The 23,972-nt window shown below is 38.9% G+C and overlaps 1 protein-coding gene across 2 annotated transcripts in view; it reads left to right on the top strand.

Moving 5' to 3' along the window:
* The window catches only part of rps6kc1 (ribosomal protein S6 kinase polypeptide 1), a 38,515-nt gene extending 16,645 nt beyond the window's left edge, over positions 1–21,870 (top strand). For both annotated transcript variants that reach the window (XM_028439840.1, XM_028439839.1), the window contains exons 12-16: positions 1,541–3,148; positions 4,961–5,050; positions 15,419–15,501; positions 19,423–19,518; positions 20,673–21,870. In XM_028439840.1, the coding sequence (XP_028295641.1) occupies positions 1,541–3,148; positions 4,961–5,050; positions 15,419–15,501; positions 19,423–19,518; positions 20,673–20,777 (1,982 nt within the window). In that variant the 3' untranslated portion in view covers positions 20,778–21,870. The remainder of the gene's footprint in view (positions 1–1,540; positions 3,149–4,960; positions 5,051–15,418; positions 15,502–19,422; positions 19,519–20,672) is intronic.
* The last annotated feature ends 2,102 nt before the right edge of the window (positions 21,871–23,972 follow it).

Raw genomic sequence — 23,972 nt, 5'->3', positions numbered from 1 at the left:
TTTTTTTCTTAATGGCAGCAGACAACAATAGCAAGGCAAACTCACAGAGGCATTGACCTGAATGACATTGGTTGGTTTTTACTTTCTAAGCCATCGAGCTGCCCCACTGTCGTGATCATCATTGAGAAGTCCCCATTCATTCTCATCACTCACAACAGATGCTGGCTTCCAATTGCTCACACTGCTCTGTGTGTGTGTGTGTGTGTGTGTGTGTGTGCGCGTGCGCACCGTGTGTTAAATTTATTCTTTAAACGCCATGTCTGCATAACAGTGACAGATGTTTTCTACAAAATGTTGTGCTCAGTTAGCAAGTGACCGAATGGATCACTCCAACAACTCTTTAGAGGACACGATTTCAACTGCTCAGTGCAACCATACTTTCTATGTTTTGGGTATTATCTTCCACTAAAGGGCTGTTTAAACTGTGGCCAGTTTGAGAATCAATGGCTCTCATTTATTAATCGGTCATATCTGAGTGTACAACATGCGTTTGACCAAATTCACACAAGCTTCGGTATTTATCAATTTTGACGTGATTGTACGCTACGGATCTCACATCAGATCTCACAACAGGTCTGATCTCGTGTATGCGAACCTGAGCGTGTGGATTTATGGTTCAACACAACCAAATCTGACTGATACTGAAAATAAAGTATTAAAATAAGCCTCAGCTGTCATTTAAGCATAAGCAGACACATTTTCAAAAACAGATTATTGTAGAATTAAGAAGAATTAAACTAAATAAAAGGAATTTTACAAAAGCCCACGTTATTACTGATACCACTTTTTTGGTTTTCCTTTCACTGAATACTGTATAAACCCACTAATGAACTCTATTTTCTACATACAGCACATCACTGGGGGCTGTATGGAGGAAATAGAACTTCATTCATGCTTTTAAATGTTATTAGTTCCTTAAACTTTTAAAAATGCGCTGTAGTAATTGGTAATGAATTATAGGTGAAATTGGCTGAAGGCATAATAAACACAGACGAGGGTCAACATTTTTTTAAAGTGTTGTTGATTGTAAATTTCTTTTAATGTGATGCGATATAAAGTTTATATAAAACATCATATTCGTTTGTTTCTCCAAGATCTCTGTTGTGAAGTTGCTCGCAGAGCACACAGGGGGGCAGACGTCAGCTCCTCAGTAGCTGATCCTCTTCCACAGAGCGTTTGAATGCGCTTAATTACAGTTTTCACACTGTTTAAAAGCATATTTTTGTTTTGCTCCACCTCAGATGTGAGGATGCTGATTTTCATCTTGGAAAGGCTTCTTTTCTTGTTTGACCTCAGTGGGCGGGGCCTCCGAAACATGAGGGCATAACAAGTTAATGACGATCAAATTTATCAACACCCGATCATTTGTACGCTGGGATTGGTCAAATACGAATGTTTCATGAATCACACGTTAGTCCTGTCGTACGACCAAATGTGAACTCAGATTTCTACCCGTTTTCACTCAAGGTTGATAAATGAGAGCCAATGGGTGTGTTCTATGCATGAGTTGTTGGTTAACTTGTTTGATTTCCATCTCCAGGTGGGAAGCTGTGGTCCCACATTGGAAAGTATTTGCACACTTCCAGCCCTGACGAGAGCTTTGACATTCCCTTCATCCAGAAGAGTCACACAACCGCTGTACATTCATCCCAACATTCACAGCACGCCGTGTCTTTGTTGGAGGCTTCCAGTTTGGATTCACGGGCTGGTATTGATCACGATTCAGTTTCGAGGCTGCAGAAAGAAGCAGAAGATGTTTCTGTGGCTCCTAAAAGTGCCATCCCTCCAAGACTTGTCCAACGAACAGGATCCCAATCATTGGAGTCTGGAGCTACCTCTGAAGAAGAATGCACTAACAGTTATTTGACACTTTGCAATGAGTATGAACAAGACAAAGTAGAACCAGATGCACTAGAGGAGGAGGAAGACAGGAGTGAACAGCTGTCTCTAGATGTTCCCAATGCCACAATGACCACGTCTTCACGCAGCCGCTCACTGCTTAGCAACGACAGCCTCTCTTCGCCCATCAGCTCTCAGGAACTCGGCCTTTTGTCGGATAAAAGCAGCCACACCCACGACGGTGATCTGTACCACAGCAAGGAGCAGGAGCACAGTGAGGTGTTCAGCCCTTTACCGTCTCCTCCTGCGCCTCAGTCACTAGACCAGTCCAAGCACACACTTATGGAGTTTTTTCGAATCGACAGCAGAGACAGTGCAAGCGAGGTGACCTGCCTCGACGTAGGAGAGCAACACTCGTCTAAGAAGCACGCTCGACTCTTTTCTACGTCAGACTTAGGCTCAGATGTCACTGAGGATTTTCCAGAGTTGGCTCAGGAAGCAAAGGGCTGGGGTTTAGACTATAGTGATAAGTGCTCCAACGAGTCAGTGCCAGTCATCTCCTTTAAAGAAGCTGCAGTTGAAGATGAAGGTCACCCGCCTGATCTTTTGGTGAACCTCCCTGTGGTGAGTGGGGCGGAATCTTTACGGGACAACTTGCCGACCTCGGGTGTGTGTCTGGGCCTCGAGGTCACTCAGCCAGATGTTTTACAGCTTCTTAGTCAGTCCGAGGAGGAAGAGCAACCAGCAAAGGAAGACATTTCCTCTGCGTGTGCAACCTCTGCAACTTGTGAAACTGACGTTGCCTCATCACTTTTCCCCTCGCTTTGGGACAACTACACTCAGACATTTGGAAAACAGGCTTCTGAAGTACGTGTGCACCCTGAAATCCAAAATAGTGAACCAGGCCTTAATGAAGGATTGCCCATTAATAAACCGTCTTGCAGTGAGATAATGGAGGCCAGTTCAAAAGTAAACACAGATTCTCTCTTTCACCCCGGAGGTTGCACCACTGGTTCAATCCCAGCCTTAACTCAGAGTGAGGCCTGTGCAGCGCCGCAAGGTTTATTAGGTCCTGATTGTGAATCATCACCAGTTATTAGTACTGCGGCTGGCAACCAACTTGACAAAGAGGTATCGCGGCTATTTGCCGAGCTGGACGAGCTGTCACTGGCTGCTTCCCAAGCTCGTATCCCAGAGGAGTTTGTTCGATGTTGGGCAGTGGAGTTGGTGACGGCACTGGACTCGCTTCATCAAGAAGGCATCATCTGCAGGGACCTGAATCCCAATAACATCCTGCTCGATCACAGAGGTCAGACATCTCTACCTTTTCCTCTTCACATCACATTTTAAGGAAACTCAAACAGTTGCTAAAAATGTTAGTGTTGCTTTGTTCATGATAAAAAAATTAAAAAAAATCAGCCCACTTTACTCCACGAGCACTTTAACCACTTTGACCAGTCTCAATCCTATTTTACCTTCTTTTGACGATTTGGCTCATGAACCCAATGGAATTACAGAGTTGATTTTTATTCCATTGGGCTGGGCAATTTGGACCAAAACTCATATCTCAATATTTTTTCTCAAAATGGCGATATATGCTATATTTTTAATTCAAATAAAGAATGGGTTAAATTTGCTGATGCAAAATGCCCCACAGGCTCATTTATTAACAAGCATTTTCACAAGTGTGCCACTTTTAGCTTTTTCTCCTCTAAGGGACAGCACGTGTGAGTGAGTTTTGTAGTGTGACTTGTTTAGGAGTAGGTCTGGGTAGGGCTGCACAATTGATTGAATTTAAATCGTGATCACGATTTTGGTTACCATGATTAAATAAATCTGATTGTTTGCAATATTTACATTTATAATATGGGCTCTGTACTCTGTAATAGTGTATTCATTCATTTATCCTTTGGTACATTTAAAATTCTTGGGTTAATTTAAAAATAAAAATAAAATAAAATTATAATTCTTATGTAAAGCTTGCAAACTGTACACACATTGTTTATTTAAAAGTAGTGTAATAAACAATTTTTTTTTTTACCAAATATGATAATAATAATTGTGGTTATAATCATGATTACAATATTGTTCAAAATAATTGTAATTATTATTTTGGCCATAATCATGCAACCGTAGGTCTGGGATAGGAGGCACTCAGAAATCCATCTAACTGTGCTTTTCATGCTGTTCTGAGAAGTGGTAAAAGCAGCGACTCCTAAAACGAGTATTTTAATACAAAATAAGCTATAAAAAATATGTATATTTATATAGTCATTTTTCATATTGCCAAAATAGAAAACTTGATACATCTTGAATCCCAATATATTGCCCAGCGCTACCACTACGTCCTAAAATTTATTGAGATTTAGTAACGTTTTGACGTCTTCAATTATTCTCATGTTTAAGAAACAGATTTGAGATATTATGCTGATTTATTATTGTGGAAGTATCCTTTAGACGATGGGAGCACTGTGGTGATAAAGGCAATGCTGACATAAGCGCTTTTTTATAATTCATATTATGCTCCTGTTGCACCACTAGGTCTTTTGTTGTTGTTATTCATTCTTGTAAAAATCCATAATGTTTTAGCTATACAAAGTCGGACTGGAGATGGGTTTTGTTGTGTCTACCATAATCTAATCTATTACCAGAACTAAAGCTCCTACTGGTAAAGGGACATTTTATTACGAGGTCACAGATTCTCCCTCAACTTTTTCTTTTGTAATCCTACAATCATCTCTCCTCACCTCGTTATAAACAAGCATCTAATTAGCTGAGTGGCTGTTTTCGTCTCCCCGGTGGTAATTATTGTTCTAAAGGGCCCATCAACGACCTAGTGTGCTGCATCAGTCTGGCTAGCCCAGGCTAATGGCCACGGCTACCTAATGACACCATTAGTTCTAATGATAGTGTTAACGGGTAGCCGCTAAACAGAAGTAATCGCAGGGGCTGTGTGCTTGAAAAGCTCACGGAGGACGTAGAAAAGCAAAAAGGAATGATGTAAGAGCTGTGGATGTGAGTAAATAGCCGGGAAAAGTCGAGTGACACTTGACTGAGGTGATCGATGTGGGAGGGGGGGGAAAAGCCGAGTAGAGATGTTTAATGTTCTCTCTCCTCCTAGGTCATGTTCAGCTCACATACTTTAGTTGCTGGAGCGATGTGGAGGAATCCTGTGACAAGGAGGCCATTGCAAACATGTACTGTGCTCCAGGTAAGATAGAAACATTTCCATACATTTGTTTATCCATTTCATCTTTTATCTGTTTAGATTATTGACACTTATTTACCAAAATTTACCTCTGGAAAGCTGTTAATTTTATCGACTAAAAATGACCGTCATAATTTTGTCAACCAGATTTTTTAGGTGACAATAACAAGACCGACTCATTTAAAACACAACAAAAAAACTACATAAAAATATATAATTCCAGCAAGTTCATTTTGTCTTCTTATTTTCAAGTAGAGAGTTCTCTCAGGCTGGTATGATGCTTTCCTTGTGAGAACTCGTAGGGATACATCAAAGCAGTCACCTCTGAGGAAGACTGGCAGTTGACAGTCGAAACATGTCTGGAGATAAAATTTCCTGAAAAAATGAAACGTTAACATATACATCAAAATATATTTGGTGTTTTTCTCGACTAATATAAACAAAGCTATAATTTGGTAACATCAAGATTAAATCCAATCAGAACTCATGTGGTCTTACACATTGATTACATCAAATCTGTCTGTGTGTATTTACAAACATTAATACCATCCAATGTCAGGTTGATCAATGGTAATTGAATCTTCTGCTTTGTATTTTAGTCGACGACATTTGTACCAGACTTAATCCACTGAAATCTTAATGTCATTAATTTGACTAAAACTAGACTATCACTGAAATAGTCCTGATGATAACATTTTGACTAAAACTGAATCCAAATTTTGCTGTCAAAATTCGCCCTCAGTTTCAGTTTAAAGTTCTCACACTTTAAAATAAATAAATACATTTCAAGTTGTTTGTTATTCATGGCCAATAAAACATGGTTCATTGTATAAGATTTCTTTTTATGATGTAAAATACAAAAATACACATTTTTTTTGTAGTTTTTTACTGTTTTCACGGTTTTATTTAACGTCATTGTGGAATACATGTGTTAATTATGGGCAACATAGTGGGATAGTGGTTAGCACCTTTCCATTGAAGAAGGGTCTAAATTATACATATATATATAAAATTACTAGTATATTTTGACATCGATGCAGGATTTTTTTTATCTATAAAGTACAAAGTGTGAGGTTGGTCATTCTGGTGTCCTCTAGAGTGCGCTGTTGTGCAACAGTCAGTCATTAGCAATGACACCCTATGAGGCCCCCCCCCCCTTTGTGGCAGCTCTGGTATGCTGTTTTAAATCTGCCTACAACAAATTGCTACTGGTTTACAGTATCAAGTTATTACTTCTTACTGTGTGTGTGTGGTGTGTGTGTTTAGTGGCGAGGCGTTTACCTGTGCTCATGTGTACATGTGTTTGACATCTGTATACCACTTTATCATGCTTTGAACTTGCGTTACATCTAACATCACCTTGCTTAGATGCGTATATAGGATATGTGGCCACTAGATGAAAACTCTCATTGAAGACTCTCACACCTGTTCCCTTCATTTTCTCGCCCACACACACACACACACACACACACACACATGAAGCTATTCTTTCACGTTGATCCTCTCCGTATGAAGCTCAAAAGGTCACTTCATATTTAAATCCTCCTTGTGTCTCACTGCTGTAATAAATCTAAGAGCAACAAAGAGCAGCTCTGTTTAATATCTAAAGTGGTCATTTTTGTTTCCTCTGCATCAGCTTGTTTAAAAGCTCACTAGAAAGAGCTGCTTTCAGGGGTGCACACATGCACTAAGTGACCTAAAGACACAGGATTGATTATCAGCTCAGGGACCTCACTCAGTCATTACGCTCTTTGTTATAAACACAGAAATGTCACTTTTATACTTTGAACACACCAATATATGAATGCTTCTGTCAATACAAAAAAAATGAGAGACACAGCAGATCTGTTGGAGCAGGCATTAAGTCACGTGTCAAACTCATAGCGGGGGGCCAAATCCGGCCCTTTGGAACATCCCGCAGGAGAAAGTAACAAATGACAGAGAAAACATGAATCATTGTGTAAATGAAACTCAACAATATTTGCATCAGTTCACAGTTTTCCTGGTGTTTATTTTGCACAATTGCAGCCATTTTTTAATGCTAAACAGTTGAAAAAACTCAAAATTCTTACAAAATCTTTAAATTTTCCTGTAATTATGACATAAAATTTCCCTTAATTTAATAGGAAGTGGTCGAAAATCTTGTAAATTTAAAGTGGAGATCCTGTTGGGACTGATATCTATCGCTTATTGCTTGGATATTGTCATTTTCTTACATATTTTATTTTTACTGTATATGTAGAAGTGCAAGCTGGGGCACAATTTTGCCAAAATTAGCACTTTTCCCGCATAAAATCTGTGGCCGACTTGAGCTCAAGCTACTCCGTATTTGGCCCCTAAACTAAAATGAGTTTGACACACCTCTGCATTAAGGGATGTCATGTTTATTAGAGTCAGTGGTGAAATATTACATTAAGTAAAATGTGAAGTAAACTTATATACCAGTGCTCGGTTTTCAGCGATCAGCTTCAGCTCTGGTTCTTTCAACCACAGTTCATTACCAGAGTCAGAGGCTGTAATGGCGTTTATTTACCACTAGGCGGGGGTTTACGCCATGGACTGTGGCCACACAAGTTTGCATCAAGTGTCCTTGTCCAACAACTTCCTCTGTTGTCCCCTATTTGGTCTAAATGTGCGTTGAAGAATATCACAGACTAACACAAAAAAATGTGGCATTTGTTACAATTTATTTTTCATCAGCCATACATTCACACTTGTACATCTTATTGCCACAAACACATGACTATGGCCACACACACACGCACAGGTTAGTAATTGTGTGTCCCTCTCCTGCTCTGGTTATGTATTGATGTTTATCCAGACGGGGTCAGCTCCTGCGATGGCTTCATTCCTGATGACAGATTGATGACTATTTGCCAGAAAGATAGCAGGGGGCCTGCTCTCTGTGTGTGTGCGTGTGTGTGCATGTGTGCGTGTGTGCATGTGTGCGTGTGTGCATGCGTGCGTGTGTGCGAAGGAGGGAAGCATGTTTTTCAAACTCACATTCACACCCAGAAAACATGGGAGTGTGCTTGGAAAATACAGTGCTAGGTATTATTCTGTTTATCTTAGCACTTTGGCTAATTTATGTTCTCACTGTGTTGTCAATGCTAACAAACATCAGATGGCTAATCTTTTGTTCTCTGATTAGAGGGAAAAAACACAAGCTGCTGCTTTGATCAAAGCTGGTAATTGTTTACTGCGACGGTAAGTGGGAAGCGAAGCTCAAACCGATTGTCTTTAATAACCAAGAAAAGGGAAACTCGTTGTTCTTCCTCCAGAGGACTCTTACCACAATTGGCATGAGTAATTTTATTTTTTTTGCTCTTGATTTAATGGAAGGTAGTTTGGTTCCCCTTTTTTACACTGAGACGTCATCTAATTGATTTGAAAAGCTTTTTAAGGAAGGCCTTGGATCTTGGTCATACTTCTGCTTTGTTGTTTTAAAACCATGTTTGTCATATTTTTCATGGTGGAATAATTTTCTATCTGCAGAGTTAAAGCTAACGCGAAGAAACAATATTCCCCTTTTAACCTGCCAATTCTCCTAAAAACCCTCCTATTTTTAAATTGAATCTACTTTTATTTATTTTTAAATCTGCTAGGGATGGCTTTTTTTATCAGATAAAGACAGTGTGGCCCTCATATCAATATTTTGGAGATCATTTGCTCCAAAAAGAAAAAGTAAAAACTTGTGAAACTGTTAAATAACTGTTTATTGACAATGAGATTTCTTATGTTTTCCTCAAAACCTTTGCCAAAGTCACTTTCCAACACATTTCTGGTGGGTTTTTTTTTTTTTTAATGGAAAGTTGTTTTTGTTTTTTCCGAAAGTTTTGGCAATTGCAGGAATTTCAACCTTTTATATCTTTTCTTATAATGATGCCACAAGCATATCACAGCGGTCTTTTGGCAGATTGGCCCTTTCTTTTTTGCAGTTCTTCTCAAGCTGCATCAGGTTGGATGGGAGACATCTGAACACAGCTATTTTCAGATCTCTCCAGAGATGTCCAATGTGATTCGAGTCTGGACTCTGACTGGGCCACTCCAGGACATTCACAGAGCGGTTCTGATCTGAAGCCACTCCTTTTAGATCTTGACTGACTATGTACTTGAGGTCATTGTCTTGCAGAAAAATGAACCATTGCCCCAGTCTGAGGTTTTCATCAAGGATGTCTTTAACTTTGGTGCATTCATCTTTCCCTGTATCCTGACTAGCCTACTAATTCCTGCTGCTGAAAAACATCCCCATAACATTATGTTGCCACTACCATGCTTCACTGTAGGGATTGTATTGTCCTGGTGATGAATGGTGCCTGGTTTCTTCCAAACATGATGCCTGGCATTCCTACCAAAGAGTTCAATCTTTGTCTCATTAGACCAGAGAATTTTGTTTCTCATGGTCTGAGAGTCTTTAGTTGACTTTTGGCAAACTCCAGACAGGCTGCCATGTGCCTTTTACACAGGATTTGCTTTTTCCTGGTCATTCTACCATACAGGCCTGCTTATTGGATTGCTGCAGAGATGGCTGTCCTTCTGGGAGGTTCTCCTCTCTCCACAGAGGAACGCTGAAGCTCTGTGAACATCAGGTTGTTGGTCACCTCCCTGACTAAGGCCCTTCTCCCCAAGATGGCCTGCCAGCTCTAAAAAGAATCCTGGTGGTTCCAAATGTCCTCCATTTTTGAATGATGGAGGCCACTGTGCTCATTGGGACCTTCAAAGCAGCAAAAGTTTGTCTGTGTCCATCCCCAGATCTGTGCCTCAAAACAATCCTGTCTCAGAGGTCTACAGACAATTCCTTTCACTTTATGCTTGCTGTTTGCACTCTGACCTGCACTCAGAGGTGTAAAGAGTACTGATATTTCCTACTCAAGTAGAAGTACTGTTACAAGTAGGTCATACTTAAAATACTCAAGTACAAGTAAAAAGTATAGCTCAATTGAATAGTACCCACAGTAAAAAATTACTAGTTACTTTGACCCCCCCCTTTTTTTTTTTTTTTGTAATAAATGTTGCCACGGTTCCCTTAAATACAGTAAACCTCTCATGTACAGACTAAATCTTGCACAATTGGAACTTAATTTATTTTCCACAAAGGCACCTGTATTAAATAAAAGGTTTGTCAAAATGTACAATTCTTTTTTAAATATTCTTTTTTTAATTGTTTCTAATTGATGTTTTTTAAACAACACCAATAAATACAATACAAAATATAAAAAAAATGTTCAGGCTCTAAGTATAGCTACAGTACATTTATGAACTCTAATACTGAGAAAATGACCGGTATTCAATGCTGTTTTTGCATTGCGTTTAATCTGATTGGTCATCTGTGATGTGATGCATTTGATTGTTGTCTGGTCATTTCTTTTTTTGTAGTCTCACAATGTCTGTTGATCTTTTTAAAGCAAAAAATAATAATTTACTCAGTAAGGGTTGGGTGTAGAAATGTAACACATTACTTATTTTAAAATGTACTAAAGTACAAGTAAAATTACTCATTTAGAAATATACTAAAAAAAGTACAAGTACCCATAAAAGCAACTCAATTACAGTAACCTGAGTACTTGTAATCTGATACTCTCACCTCTGCATGCACTGTCAACGTCGACTTTGGGATCGTATTTAGACACGTGCGTGCCTTCTAATTCATGTCTAATCAACTGAATTGACCCCAGGTGGACTCCAATTTAACTGTAGAAATTTTAAGGGATGATCATTGGAAACAACATCCACCTGAGATCAATTTTGAGCTTCATGGCAAAGCCTGTGAATACTTAATTGTAATTTCTTAGTTTTCTGTTTTTCATAAATTTGCTAAAATCTAACAAAAAAAAAAAACTTTTTCACATTGTCACTATTTGGTATTTTGTGTAGAATTTTAAGGAAAGCGATTAATTTAACACAATTTGGAATAAGGCTGTAACATAACAAAATGTGGAAAGAGTGAAGCGCTGTGAATACTTTCCCGATGCCTGAAATACTGTTTTTTTTTTTTTTTTTTTCCAACACTGGTGCACCGACACTGGCATGCAGTCCATATGTGACGCTGATACTCCACTTATGAGGCTCAAAAAGCAACTTCCAAAAATCTATAACTCGAGTGATCATCTGCTCTGAACTCTGATCTATGCAAGGTCTTTACACAGAGCCTGGTAATGTTCTGGTTTATTTTTGTGCCCCTTTTAGCTCAACTTTGACTTACGGCTGCATCTCTAGTTGCTATTCGTAATTACAGCTGTTAAAAGCAGAAAAAGAAAGTTTAGCAGTCTTTGTAAACACAATTTTTTTTTTTATTTTCTGTGTCATCTTGACACAACCATGAAGACAGAAGCTTTTAAACCTGATGTTTTAGGGTATTTTGACTGAAAGCTGGGGGCAGGATGTATTACTTGTGAACCTTTTTTTAGTATGCCTATGTGCATGCGGAGTGCAGTTGATCTTTAAATCCAGACTGAACATATTGTTAGTATATTGATCCTGTTACTGTTTGCTCATGGGCTATCAGTGTGATATCCTAAGCAGTCCAAGCCTTACAAACTGTATTTAAACATGTGTTTAACGTTTTTGGACTTGTGCTTTCTGTTTAAGTTTTAAAAAACAGAATTTATATTGTTTATTGTTTATTGAGATCCAGATTAGCATTAGCACTTGGTCCAGAACATAAAATAGTACATACAATATTCAATTAAGTAAACGAGACATACACATTCCCTCCTACGTCAAGACTGCAAATAACACACAAGTAGATAGATCGTTCTAGTTGATACCAAGTATGCACTAAACATTTTTTTTTTTTTTGCCTATATTTGCATTTAAGTCTTCTATGTTGTGTGAAATTGTGCGTGTTGACCGAAGCCCATCTTAAAGCTTCATGCTCCAGTCCTTCCTCACTTCTCATCTGCACGTGCTCTGCTTCCTCTTCTAGTTGTTCTCGTCGGTTGATTTTAAAGGGAAGTCATTGTTAGAGGAGAAGAGAGAAAGTTCCTTGTTGCTCCTAAGAGACAGGTGGTTGACTGTTGTTCAGGTTTAAAGTAGGTTGGAGCTGCAGGTTTGACGGGAAAGGGAAGAAGATGAGTGCACAGTGGCCACAGTTACATGATTTTTAATTCTTAATTAATTATTTCAAATTAAAGTGTTCTGCTTTGTGTTAACAAGGAAATGGTAATTCCGAATTGGAAAACAGGTTTATTCAGCTTTATTCAAGTTCGTTGTAGGTATGGGGATTGGGAAGGGTTCTGATTGGACATGGGCGAATGTGACGTATCACGTCTATCAGGAAAAAAAAAACCTTTTCTTTTCAAATACAACATAGAATACCACATAATAGGTACTGTTTTCACTTTTATTTTGATTGTAGTTTTGAACCAGCAGCTCTACAATAACACGGTTTCACTTTGGTCAGCTGAGGAGGAGAAAAGAGGCAAAAGGCCGTACTTTGGCCAATCAAAGCCAACGATTTATGCAACGGCTGCTCTATTTCCATCTACACGATGTCCTCCGATGAAGCCTGTTTCGTTTGCCGATGTCTGTGTGTGTTTAATATTTATGCATATTTATGCTTCCATCCATCCACTTTTTTTTATTATATCCATGTCTTCTAAGGCTCTTATTAAATAAATAGTCTCGGCTGGAGTCTGGGCGGCCATCTTGGATTATGTCGTCACCAGCGCGTCATCGTGACAGGGCAAGCATACGCAGAACGACCGGAATTCATTTCGAGTGGTATTAAACTTTTACAAGACTGAGGAATTCCGTTGCATCCAAGTCATTGTCATTGTGTCCTTAGGCAAGGCACTTTACTCACAGTGCCTTGTATGAATGGGTATGAATTGTGCATGAATGTTGGTGGTTGTCCGCTTAATTCGGATTTAAGTTTAATTCGGAATGGCCATTTTCATTCGGAATTAAGTGTTTACAAGGTCAGCTTAAAAAGGATTTAATTTTTATTCTGAATTAAAGGGGAATTAAAGCTCTCATGTAAACATGGCCAGTGTATTGTTATCCAGTCAGAATGCAACACCTTTTGTTTTCTTAAACTGCTTTGCGGGTTGTTGGGTTTTTTTTTGTTTGTTTGTTTTTTTAACATATACTTGTTGAGAAGGCAAACAGCAGGGCTGTGTATACGTTTACTCCGATCGGATCATTTAAAGAGAGTAAGAGCAGGGTTTGAATGACCTGTGGCCTCTGGATGCAGTTAATTCTCCTTTCACTTCCTCTCCTTCCCTGTCTCCTATTCTCCCTGCTTCGCTCTGACAGAGCGGTAAGTGTAGCCAGCTCCACTGTACTCTCCCTGCAGCTCCTTAGACATTAATCCATTGTGATGACATCGACCTTGCTCTGAGATGTGTGTGTGTGTGTGTGTCCAGCATCTTCCCTCCAGCTGCTAAGCACACAGGTATCACTGGTCCGTTCAATGACGATCTTCTCTCCTTGGTTGTCAAAACACTAGTCCTGGGGAGCCCTAAAGACTGGTTGCTCAGTTGGGTGTGTGAGAGTGTGTGTGTGCGCGTACAAAAGTGGGTAACTTGTATCATAGCTCTCTCTAACCTTGGCTGAAAGAGAGCCGCACTGGGCCCTGGAGATCCCAGCAGCCTCCAGGGGACGAGGGGTCTTTGTCTGAAATGCTCCCCCAGCTGAGGAGCCTGATCCCTGGGCGCTCACAGCCGTGACCCTGGGTCCCAGGCGCCCCCTCCCTCTGGAGAACAGAGGAGAGGGAAGGAAAACAGCACAAGAGGCCATCTGGTACCCTGAGTAGCTACCAGACACATGCACACATGTTTGACTTTAGCAAACAAGTGTCACTCTTGGATTCTATGCCTCAAACACATGCATCAGAATCAGAAATACTTGATTTATCCCAGGGGGAAATTACGTGTGTCAAAGAGGCTCGAGAAATATTACAAATGAAAAGAATAAATACTAAACAAAGAAAGAAAGAGAAAAGAAAATGTACATAGTTATGTAAAAAAAAAACTGTTAATTAAATAAGGATTAAATACAAGTGCACACATTACTATGGTGGCTGGGAAGTGTCAGGTGAATGCATTTACAGAAAAGAACACAAATGCAAAAAGGTCACAACACGAATGCAAAATGGCCACAACGGAAGTGTTTCATACGGACCGGTATTATGATATGATAGTCTGATATGAAAAATATAAGAGCATCCTAATCAACTTTCACTTACTTTCATACTTGTTTAGATGTCTTCTTCTTGTTCTTCTCTGTTCTGGCGGGTTAAAAACATCTGCCAGAAACGTGTCCGTCTGTAATATCGGTCCGTATGAAACACTTCCGTTGTGGAAACCCGGTGGCCGTGAAGTGTCAGGTGAATGCATTTAAAGAAATGAACACAAATGCAAAAAGGTCACAACACAAATGCAAAATAGCCACAACGGAAGTGTTTCCGACGTTTAAAAGGTTTTTCACAGAATGTTTTTCATGTAAATGCCTTAAACGTCAGGCAATAAAATTCTTAAAATGTATCAATATTGTGTTTTCTTTTTTTTTTATGTGAAAAAAAACCCAGATTATTGTCTAATATCTATCGCAGGCCTCTAAATCGAATCAAATCAAAGTCGTATCATGGCAGGCTTTGTGACATTGGCAAATATGACGTCGTTCTGATAATTGACGTATCGTATCGGAATGAGTCAGGTGATTTAGACTCCTAATCCTGGGAGAAGACACTAATCACAGATCATATTTAATGTAGGACTATGCTCATTTTTTGGGTTTTTTTTATTTTTTTTATACCAGAAATCAAATGCTTTGTGAATCGTAGTTTAGATTAATTTAAAGTGCGTTATCTTTTTTCACAATAGTTGGTTTGAAATAAACGGATTGGGAGAAGCTAAGCGTTAGTTTTAAGTGATACCTGAAAACAAACAAATGTGGGGATTACAAGAAAGCAAACACTCTCAATTGCGCCTGCTTTACATTTCTTGGTGTGTGTGTGTGCGTCGTTCAACTGTGTGTGTGTGTGTGTGTGTGTTTGAGGTCAGGTCATGCAGATGGTGCGAAGTTGCCGCACAGACGGTTTCCTCAATTTAACTGCTTTTTATTATGCAAATCACTCCTTTTATGAGACACACACTTGGTATGTGTGTGCGTGTAACTGTTTTCATGTTTTTGTGCACGTTTTCAATTGATTACATCGGCTTAGAGGAATCTTAAATTCTACAAGAATTGTGGGTTTTAAAAGCAATCAAGCTTAAGATCATTACTCAAGTGCATTTACAAGTTATTGTGGTTTTGTTTCACATAGTTATCGTTTAAATATAAGATTTGTGTCTATGTTTTAGGAAGAAAAAAAAACAGAAAATCTAATTTATTGTTCCCTGTTTTCTCCTTTTTTCCTTCTTGTTTCAGAGGTGGGGGGCATCGGTGAGGAGACGGCTTCCTGTGATTGGTGGAGTCTGGGTGCCATTCTGTTTGAGCTTCTGACGTGCACGGTGAGTTTGTTTAAAAAGTTTTTTTTTTTTTGTTTTTTTTTATCTTTGTTGCTTAGGTGTTGTGGGATATCTGTAGGTGTCTTGGCTTTCAGCTCTCTCACAGTCTTTATGGTGATGCCAGGAAGTGTGTTTCACTGCAGTGATTTTGTGCGCACGTTGGTGTGTGTGTGTGTGTGTGTGTGTGCGGTGCATCTTGGCCACAGTCTCTTACGCTGGTTCTCAGGGAGTGCCAGGGGTGTCGGTGTGACTTTCTCCCCCAGCCTGAGCTCCATCTGCTGGGCCATGAGGTCAGCTCTCTGCGGGGCCATTTCTGCTGGCTCCTAAAGCAGCGCCGGGCTTGGAGCGGCGTGGAAGGTGAAGACCGGAGCAGGTCTCGGGGTGCGGCCGCTTGGCTCGTCCTCGATCACAGGGACGGTCTTTCAAGATAGACTTGGGATCAAAGGGATCATCTGTGATCTTTGTGTTTCAAAATCAACACACATTTGGCAGCTCTAGCTAGGGTTTGGGTTCATTATAATTGTAATTGCGTAATTGAAAAATGTCTTGCTGTTGTAATCGTAATTGAATTCAGATAACTGACTTTTTAATTGTAATTGGCATTCAAATTCTATAAAAATGGTCATTTACAATGTAATTAAACACAAAACTGTGGAAATATGTCACAGTTCTATGGCTTACACATACGTAGCCAACAATTATTAAAATATGTTTCATATTAATCTTACCTGTCAGTTTCCTTGAGGATCATTTTGCAATTGGAAAAAAAAAAAAATTAATCAAAGGGTATACTGACAGAAAAAAGGCTCAGACGCCCCCACACCAAAAATATTAATGCCAATATTTTCATTATAAGAAAGCCTAACAAGGTAACCAAGAGATGAGAAACAAATTATTTAAATAGATAATATTTATTAGTGTATTTTACAGCTGATTTGAGACATTGGTCTAAACTGGCCCGTTATCATAAGAGATGCTAACAGAAAGCTAACACAAGAGGAAGGTCACATTTTATAGACTTATTTATTAAAGGCTCAGTAATTGTAATTAAATATGCGTAATTGAGAACATAACTCTAATTGACTTTCAGAGGAACAATAATAATTGTAAATTTAACTAATTGGTCACCGTAATAGAGTTGTAATTGAACATTTATAACTGTAGATGTATTTGTGATTTTAAAATGTAATTGACTTCAGTCCTGACTCTAGCGGTGCACATTTGTAAATCAAATCTTCACACGCTCAGAAAAAGAATGCAGTTCCTCACTTTAGCTTGAGATGCCGTTAGCCTCTTTGCTTTTTCATTGTCTATTCAATTTGAATAAGTTCTAAATTATGTATTTTAAACTCATGGCCCGGGGGCCATATCCGGCCCTTTAGAGGATCCAATTCGGCCCGCAGGAGAAAGTCAAAATGACAGGGAAAACATGAATCATTGTAGAAATGAAACTCAATATTTGCAGGATCTCACAGTTGTCCCGGTGCTTATATCGCACGATTGCAGTCATTTTTAATGCTAAACTATTGAAAAAACTCAAAATTATTAAATATTTCCCTTAATTAAATAGAATTTGGTAACAAAATCTAGGAAATTTAAAGTGAAGATAGTGTCGGAACTGATATCTATTACTTATCGCTTGGATCCTGTCGGTTTCTTACATATTTTGTAATTTATGTATACGTAGAAGTGAAAACTAGACCACAAAAATGTTGAAATTGCTGGTTTTCCTGTATAAAATCTGTGGCCCACTTGAGATCAAACTGATCTGTATTTGGCCCCTGAACTAACATGAGTTTGACACCCCTGTTGTAAGTGGTTGCCAGTGGGCAGATAATGTTTATCAGCCATCGCTGCCTGTGGTGGAGGTGTTAGCTTAGTGTTATGTTGAACCGCACACATCGACTTACCTGAGTATAAAACAACAACAAAAACCACAGTCACACAGATGTCTCCTTTGATGATTATGTCTTGGTGCAGTGCTGGCATGAGCACACACACACAGGCACACACAGCGTCTCTTGATCCTTGCAGGATAAGATCGAGCCTGGGGCAGACTTGACTTGTGGTTAGGAACGCAGCCAGAACTCCTGCAGCAGGCAGCGAAGAGGCAACCAGCATCAGTGATGGGAGAAATCAGAGGGTCCTTTTACACAAACACACTAAACTGTTTGAGCCACACACACACACACGCTCCTCCGCTCCAGTTTACCAGTGTACATAAACTGAACAATATATCATATGCTGGTTGAATTCATTATTGTTAAATATTTTAACATGTATCTGGTGAGAAACACCGTTGCTCTTTTACTCTCACAGGATACTTTTTAATGTTTTTTTTTCTTTTTCTTAAAGCTTTTGTCAACATGTTTTTAACTTTAAAAAGAATAAATGCATACAAAGGGTTGGGGTGATTAATGTCTTTACGCATTTTGCCCCAATGCTGTGAGTTTATTGGATTTTAACTCGATTACAGATAAGAAATAAAATAACTAGGTAGTCTATTTTTTATTCTAAGTATTATTTATCTTAAAGTCCGTGTAAAGCAGAAATAAATGTGTGTTATGAGTTTGTCACACCACAGAAATGTGTCACTGACCACTGAGCCAAATTTGACAGATGAAAAAAATTGCTAAGTATAGAAGGTTAGGTCTCAAAATCATGGAAAAACAAGCACTTCTCTCTGCTCTGAGACGCTGGGGGCGTGTCAGTTAGAGGCGCTAGAACCACGCCCACGCGCGGGAAGGCCGCCGCCTTCTCCGTGTACTGTGTCTATGGGAGAGAGCAGTGTGAAAGTGGCTTCAGTGTCGAAAGTGCTTCTCCCATTGGTTTTCCGAAAGGTCTGCGCCACCCGCGTACAAATATGTGCCTCTCACCTTGGTAGCATCAGAACTGTGCCCCCTAGAGGCAAAAAACACAATCGCGGTGCAAAAAGGTGCTCATTTTCATTATTTTATTATTATTATGTGGTTTGTTTTTTAGCTAGGGGCCAAATTTTTGCCCGCTGGAGGCCGCAGAAGTTTGGTGTGCTTCAGCAGCAGGGTCGTGTTTATGCTAATGATGTAACGCGGCTATGATTTCTGACCCGCTCATTAAATCCTGAACACAGAAATTTGAAACAGTTTGGGAAGCTGAGCTCCACAATTACATTAGAAATGGTTGAATGGCTTTTTACAAATTTTAAGGAATACATTTAAAATGGCTAAATTTGCTTTACACTGACTTTACCACCTATGTATTTAATCTATATTTTATATTTCCAAGTACTGTTCTTCACAGCCTACTGTTATCATTTGCAATATTATTTATTAATTGTTGCTTTTTTTTTTTTTCTACATATTCTATTATACTCATTTACCTATCTCATACCTCACTCATAGGTTTATTGTATATTGTTAAAATCTTTAAAATGTGTGTTGTTAAATTGGTTTTGTGTCATCTTTTCTGCACAGAGTAAATTGTGTATTTGCTGTTTTGTTTTATTTCTTCACTGCTGTATTAAAGTTCAATCTAATTGAATATAATGATGACTAAATTAAGTCAAATTTCATAACAATGTCCAATGTCAAAGTTCAATGTCTAAATTAGCTCTGCTTCCCTCTCAGCTGTAAATGAAACAACTGTTTTAATACACACCTCATCATTCTACGCACACTTGTTCTGGGAACTCTAGAAAAACAGAGGGTTTTTTTTTTTCCATTTCCTCTGTCAGCTTCTGTGTGACGTCTGTCTGAGATAACGCATCAGATCTAAGAAAGAGAAACAGTAATAAAGTCATCACTTTGCGTTCATTTGTGAGATCAGTGTTGTTTCAGGTGCTTCTTCCGCCTCCCTCGGGTCATCCTATTTGTCCAGCACAGGCGCTCCACACAATGATCTCTGTGTTTCACCCTGATGCTTATCCGTCTCTCTTCTTTTCTGCAGTCTCTGCTGCGCTGTCATCCGGCTCGAATCGGTCGCCACACGACGCTCAACATCTCTGAGTCTGTTTCAGAGGAGGCCAGATCTCTGCTGGAGCAGGTAACGCCTTCATCTGACTCCAACTCTACTGTTAATTTTTTCACTTATTCAATATTTCTCTGCTATAGATGATTATGTGGTCTATTTTTTAAAGCAATGCACAACCATTCACATGAATGCACTTTAGATCAGGGGTGTCAAACTCATTTTAGTTCAGGGGCCAAATACAGAGCAGTTTGATTTCAAGTGGGCCACAGATTATATGAAGGAAAACGACACATTTCAACATTATTTCACCTTAGTTTGCACTTCTACGTATATAGAAAATACAAAATATTGAAGAAACTGACAACATTTCAAGCGATAAGTGATAGATATCAGTCCCAACCGGATCGTCACTTTAAATTTCCTAGATTTTGTGACCAATTTCTATTTAATAAAGGGATATATTATGTAATAATTTGTGCAAAATGGAAGGTTTTATAAGAATTTTGAGTTTTTTCAACAGCGTAAAAGGGACCAATTATGAAAAATCCCCTTTTCAAGTTTTTTTGGACCACATATGAGGTATCTTGGGTGTCCGCCGGCATACAAAATAATGAAATAAAACCATCCAGTCGTTTGTTTGCGGTCTGTTTAAGTCTTATAACACAGAGAACATTTCTCCATTTCAAATTTGCTAAGTTTGTGATGTCACAAACTAAATCAGGAAAGAAAATGCCCTCCCCTCCGCTGTTAAATCCACTCATGGACTCCACCCCCAACCTGATGAAAGTCCGCCATTGTTTTTCTCGCTAGAGAGGGAGTGTAGGTGCGTTCACACCGAACGCGACTGCAGTCACTTAAATCGCCCGTGACGAGTCTCTTGAACATAGTGGTGCTTTATGGTCACTTCATTGCTTCAGTGGTGTGTGTGCGCGCGTGTGTGCCTGCATTTCTGACTGCTGCACCTTCACATTTGTTTTTATGCAGGTGAATAGTTTAATTTAGTGTTTGATTTATTATGATACATGATGTTACTTGTTCCCTGTTAGTTCAATACAATTGAAAATGTGTTATTTGTCAGGATTATTTGGGGAGGGGCAATGGGCACAGGTGGGGCTTGAAAGTTAACCTTTGTTCAAAGCGGGGAATACCCAAAAATGTATGTTTAACTATTGCCGTTAAAAGCTGTCTGTACAATTGTAAACTTTTTCTTTTGTGTCTTTACGCAGCTGCTCCAGTACAATCCCACTGAGAGACTGGGAGCAGGCGTGGGAGGTGTGGAAGATATCAAAGCCCACCCCTTTTTTGCTAAAGTGGACTGGCCCAAACCCTAGCACTTGTTGGCCACTATGGAGTGGTTGAGACACAACCTCCAAGCAACTGGATCCCAGTTCAGGCACTGTAAATGTTGATTATTATTATTATGCATTCCTGCACAAAACACTATTAATGTATTTTTTCCTATTCTAGCTACATGTTTTAAAAGCAGGGTTTTGTCATACTTGCTGAAGCTTTTCTTTACGTGTTTATCTTCAATTCTTGCCATCTCACATTTTTGATCCAGGGAGCCCTTAACACCTGCTGTGCAATAATTTAGATATTAAGATTTTGTTTCTTCTACACTCCAACAATAACAATTAAGAATGTTTTTATTCTTAGAAATTCACCTTCTAAAAGACCAACGAGCAATACAGTCCAAATCAGTCTTTATGGACGTCCGAACGAGAGTAGCGTCTCGTTTTTTTACACTGTATAATGTATTGTGTCCCCCCTTTTTCAGCATTCAGACAAGCAAAACAAAGGACACTATGCAAAGCAATTGAACAACATGTGTAGTAGTGGTGGTAGATGAGTGTTTAGCTAACTTAAGTATAAATTATTGATGAGTGTTGTAAAATAAGTGGTTTTATGTTTTTTTCAGGAAATAATAAAGCAGGACGAGGCCTATAAAGCCTACAAAGTCTGAAAGTGTTTTTTTAAAATATCAGATGACATTCTGAACTCTGTGTGTTGGATTGAGATTATGGAATGTGTTTAATGCTGTTAAAGTGAGTGTTTTGTATATGAAGGATGTGAAAGGTGCACCAGGGCTGAAATACTCAAATCAGTCGGATTCTGTCCAATATTTCCTGTCGCGTCATTCAAATGCAGTTAAACAAAAAAAAATATACATACATATTTTCATAATTTGATCCCAATGATAGTTTAACAGTTTTATGGTTATGGTAGTTTATTGCTGTTTTTGTAATTGTGATGTAAACAAAAGCTGGTGGAACATATTCATTATAATTGCTGCTTGCCCGGTTTTACTCTGCATTACGTACACGGTCGTTTGTCTCATTTATACACTTTCTCATGTTTACATGAGTTTTCTGTTATGCTGGTGCACTCCCATAAACAATAAACATACCTGGATGAGTAAAGAAACCACAGCTATGCTATTTTTTTTTATTTTGGATTATACACTGATCACATAGAAATGAGAGGCTGTAACTGTATGTTCTGAGGCTACAGGCTGTCTGATCTGCTCTGCTGCTGATCGACTCAGAGAGCGGCTGTCATTCCAGCTAAAGGTCAGGTTGACTCTAATATGAGACAGCATGCAGACCTGCAGACACTCATGGAGGATACCCAGCAGTGATCAGGAAATATGGGCCTTGCAGTTACTTCTCGTCTGTACCGTTCTGGCTCAGGATTTTACGTCGCTAGCACCGCTTAAACAGAAACGCACTGTCAATGAGCACTTAAAGAGTTTTAGCAGTGAGATACTGGAGCTGAATGCCTAAAGGTGGGTTTCAGCGAGATCGTGTAATGGCTGGGGAATAGCGTTCAAATGAAACGTTTGATTATTTAAAATTTACCACCAACTGATGAAATGGGTTGGTTATATTTAGTATGTTAAGGGTTTATTTATTCAGACAACTGTTAGTTAGGAAATCCACTTCCTGACCTATTTCGAATGTCAACTGCCAATTTTCGACGTAGGCATTTGCTCTTGAAAAAGAATCTTGCTGGAATTACTATGCGGAAGTCAAGGAAACATCAAAGCGATCAGCAAACGCCTCTGACGTAGAATGGCAGTTGACAATCGAAACATGTCAGGAGATCAAAGTGGATTTCCTCAGTAACAGTTGTCTGAATAAATGAAACCATCACATATTATTCAGAAAGAATCTTGCTGGAATTGCTAACGCTGAAGTTAAGGAAACTTCAAAGGAAACATCAAAGCGCTCAACAGACGCCTCTGAAAAAGACTGGCAGTTAACAGTCAAAACGTCAGGAGATCAAAGTGGATGAAACCTTAACATCTATTCCAAAAGAATCTTGCTGGAATTAATTGTTCATATTTACTTGTGAAATTTGTAACAAACCTTTCTAGGGTGAATCGTCTGCATATCAGTGAATCAAAGCAATCATTAGGTGAGAAGATCAAAAAGAAAACCGTAGGTTACATAAGACGTTAATGCAATAGTCAACACAGTGTTAACCATCTTTTGGATCACTCTCGTCTCGTTCTGTCCGATCAGGCGATCAATGTCTCCACCCCCGTGATCACAGCTGGGCTCCTGATGTGGATGGCCCTCAATAATGTCAGCTCAGCTGCACTGCAAAATGTGAAATCTTACAATTAAATATCTTAAATTAAGGTAACATAATTATTTTTATTTAGCAATATATCCCTTATTGAAAGGAACCAAATGGTCCGTCAGTGTCTACATCACAAACATTTTACTTTTCTCCTCAGTAGTTTATGTGGGAAATGTCTTCTTTTTTAATGTTTTAAACATTGTTTTTTTTTCTTATAATATGCATCCTTTTTGTTTTAAAGGTCCCATATTATACAAATGTAACTTTTTTTTTTTTTAAATGGTTTCTCACAATAATATGCACAGTATGATATTGCATAGACTCATTATGAAGCTCCAAAAGTGAAAATGTATGATTTTTCCCTCCCTTGTTGCTCCTCATTTTGTGAAATTTGTGCTTAGACAGGTGAGTTTAAGTTTGCTCCGTTTATGATGTCATAAGAGGACTCCTCCTACCGCCCCTCCCTCCAACCTCATGCGTATCCAGAAGTACACTCAGAAACAGCCTGCTCTGAGGGGAGCTCATGATATCAACTTTTTAGACAGTTGAAATTTGGGAAAATGAATGTGTTTGAGGAGATACACTTCAAATACTATTTTGTTGGCCTTTTGAGACTTCCGTGAAATGGTATGACAATTAGTATAATATGGAGCCTTTAAATATTCTGTGTTTCATAAAGTTTTGTCTTTTAATGTAGTAAAAGTGCTAGATTTTATTTGATTAAAGCAAACTTTAAAAAGGACTGCAGATTTGTGGAATTGTACTACTCAAACCAAACTACTGGTAACCATAAAGCTGCTATCTGGAGTTTCTGAGAAACATCTCATTGTCCCGCCTCCTAAACAGCCTCACTTCCTCCCACATCCTCTGCCAATCTACCAGAAGCCACGCCTCTACTTTTCTGCACATGCATTGCAGAACATAATAAGATTGCATTGATA

This window comes from Gouania willdenowi, chromosome 24, assembly GCF_900634775.1.
Source record: "Gouania willdenowi chromosome 24, fGouWil2.1, whole genome shotgun sequence".
Classification (NCBI taxonomy): Eukaryota; Metazoa; Chordata; class Actinopteri; order Blenniiformes; family Gobiesocidae; genus Gouania; species Gouania willdenowi.
This window is presented reverse-complemented; position numbering and strand designations above follow the sequence as displayed.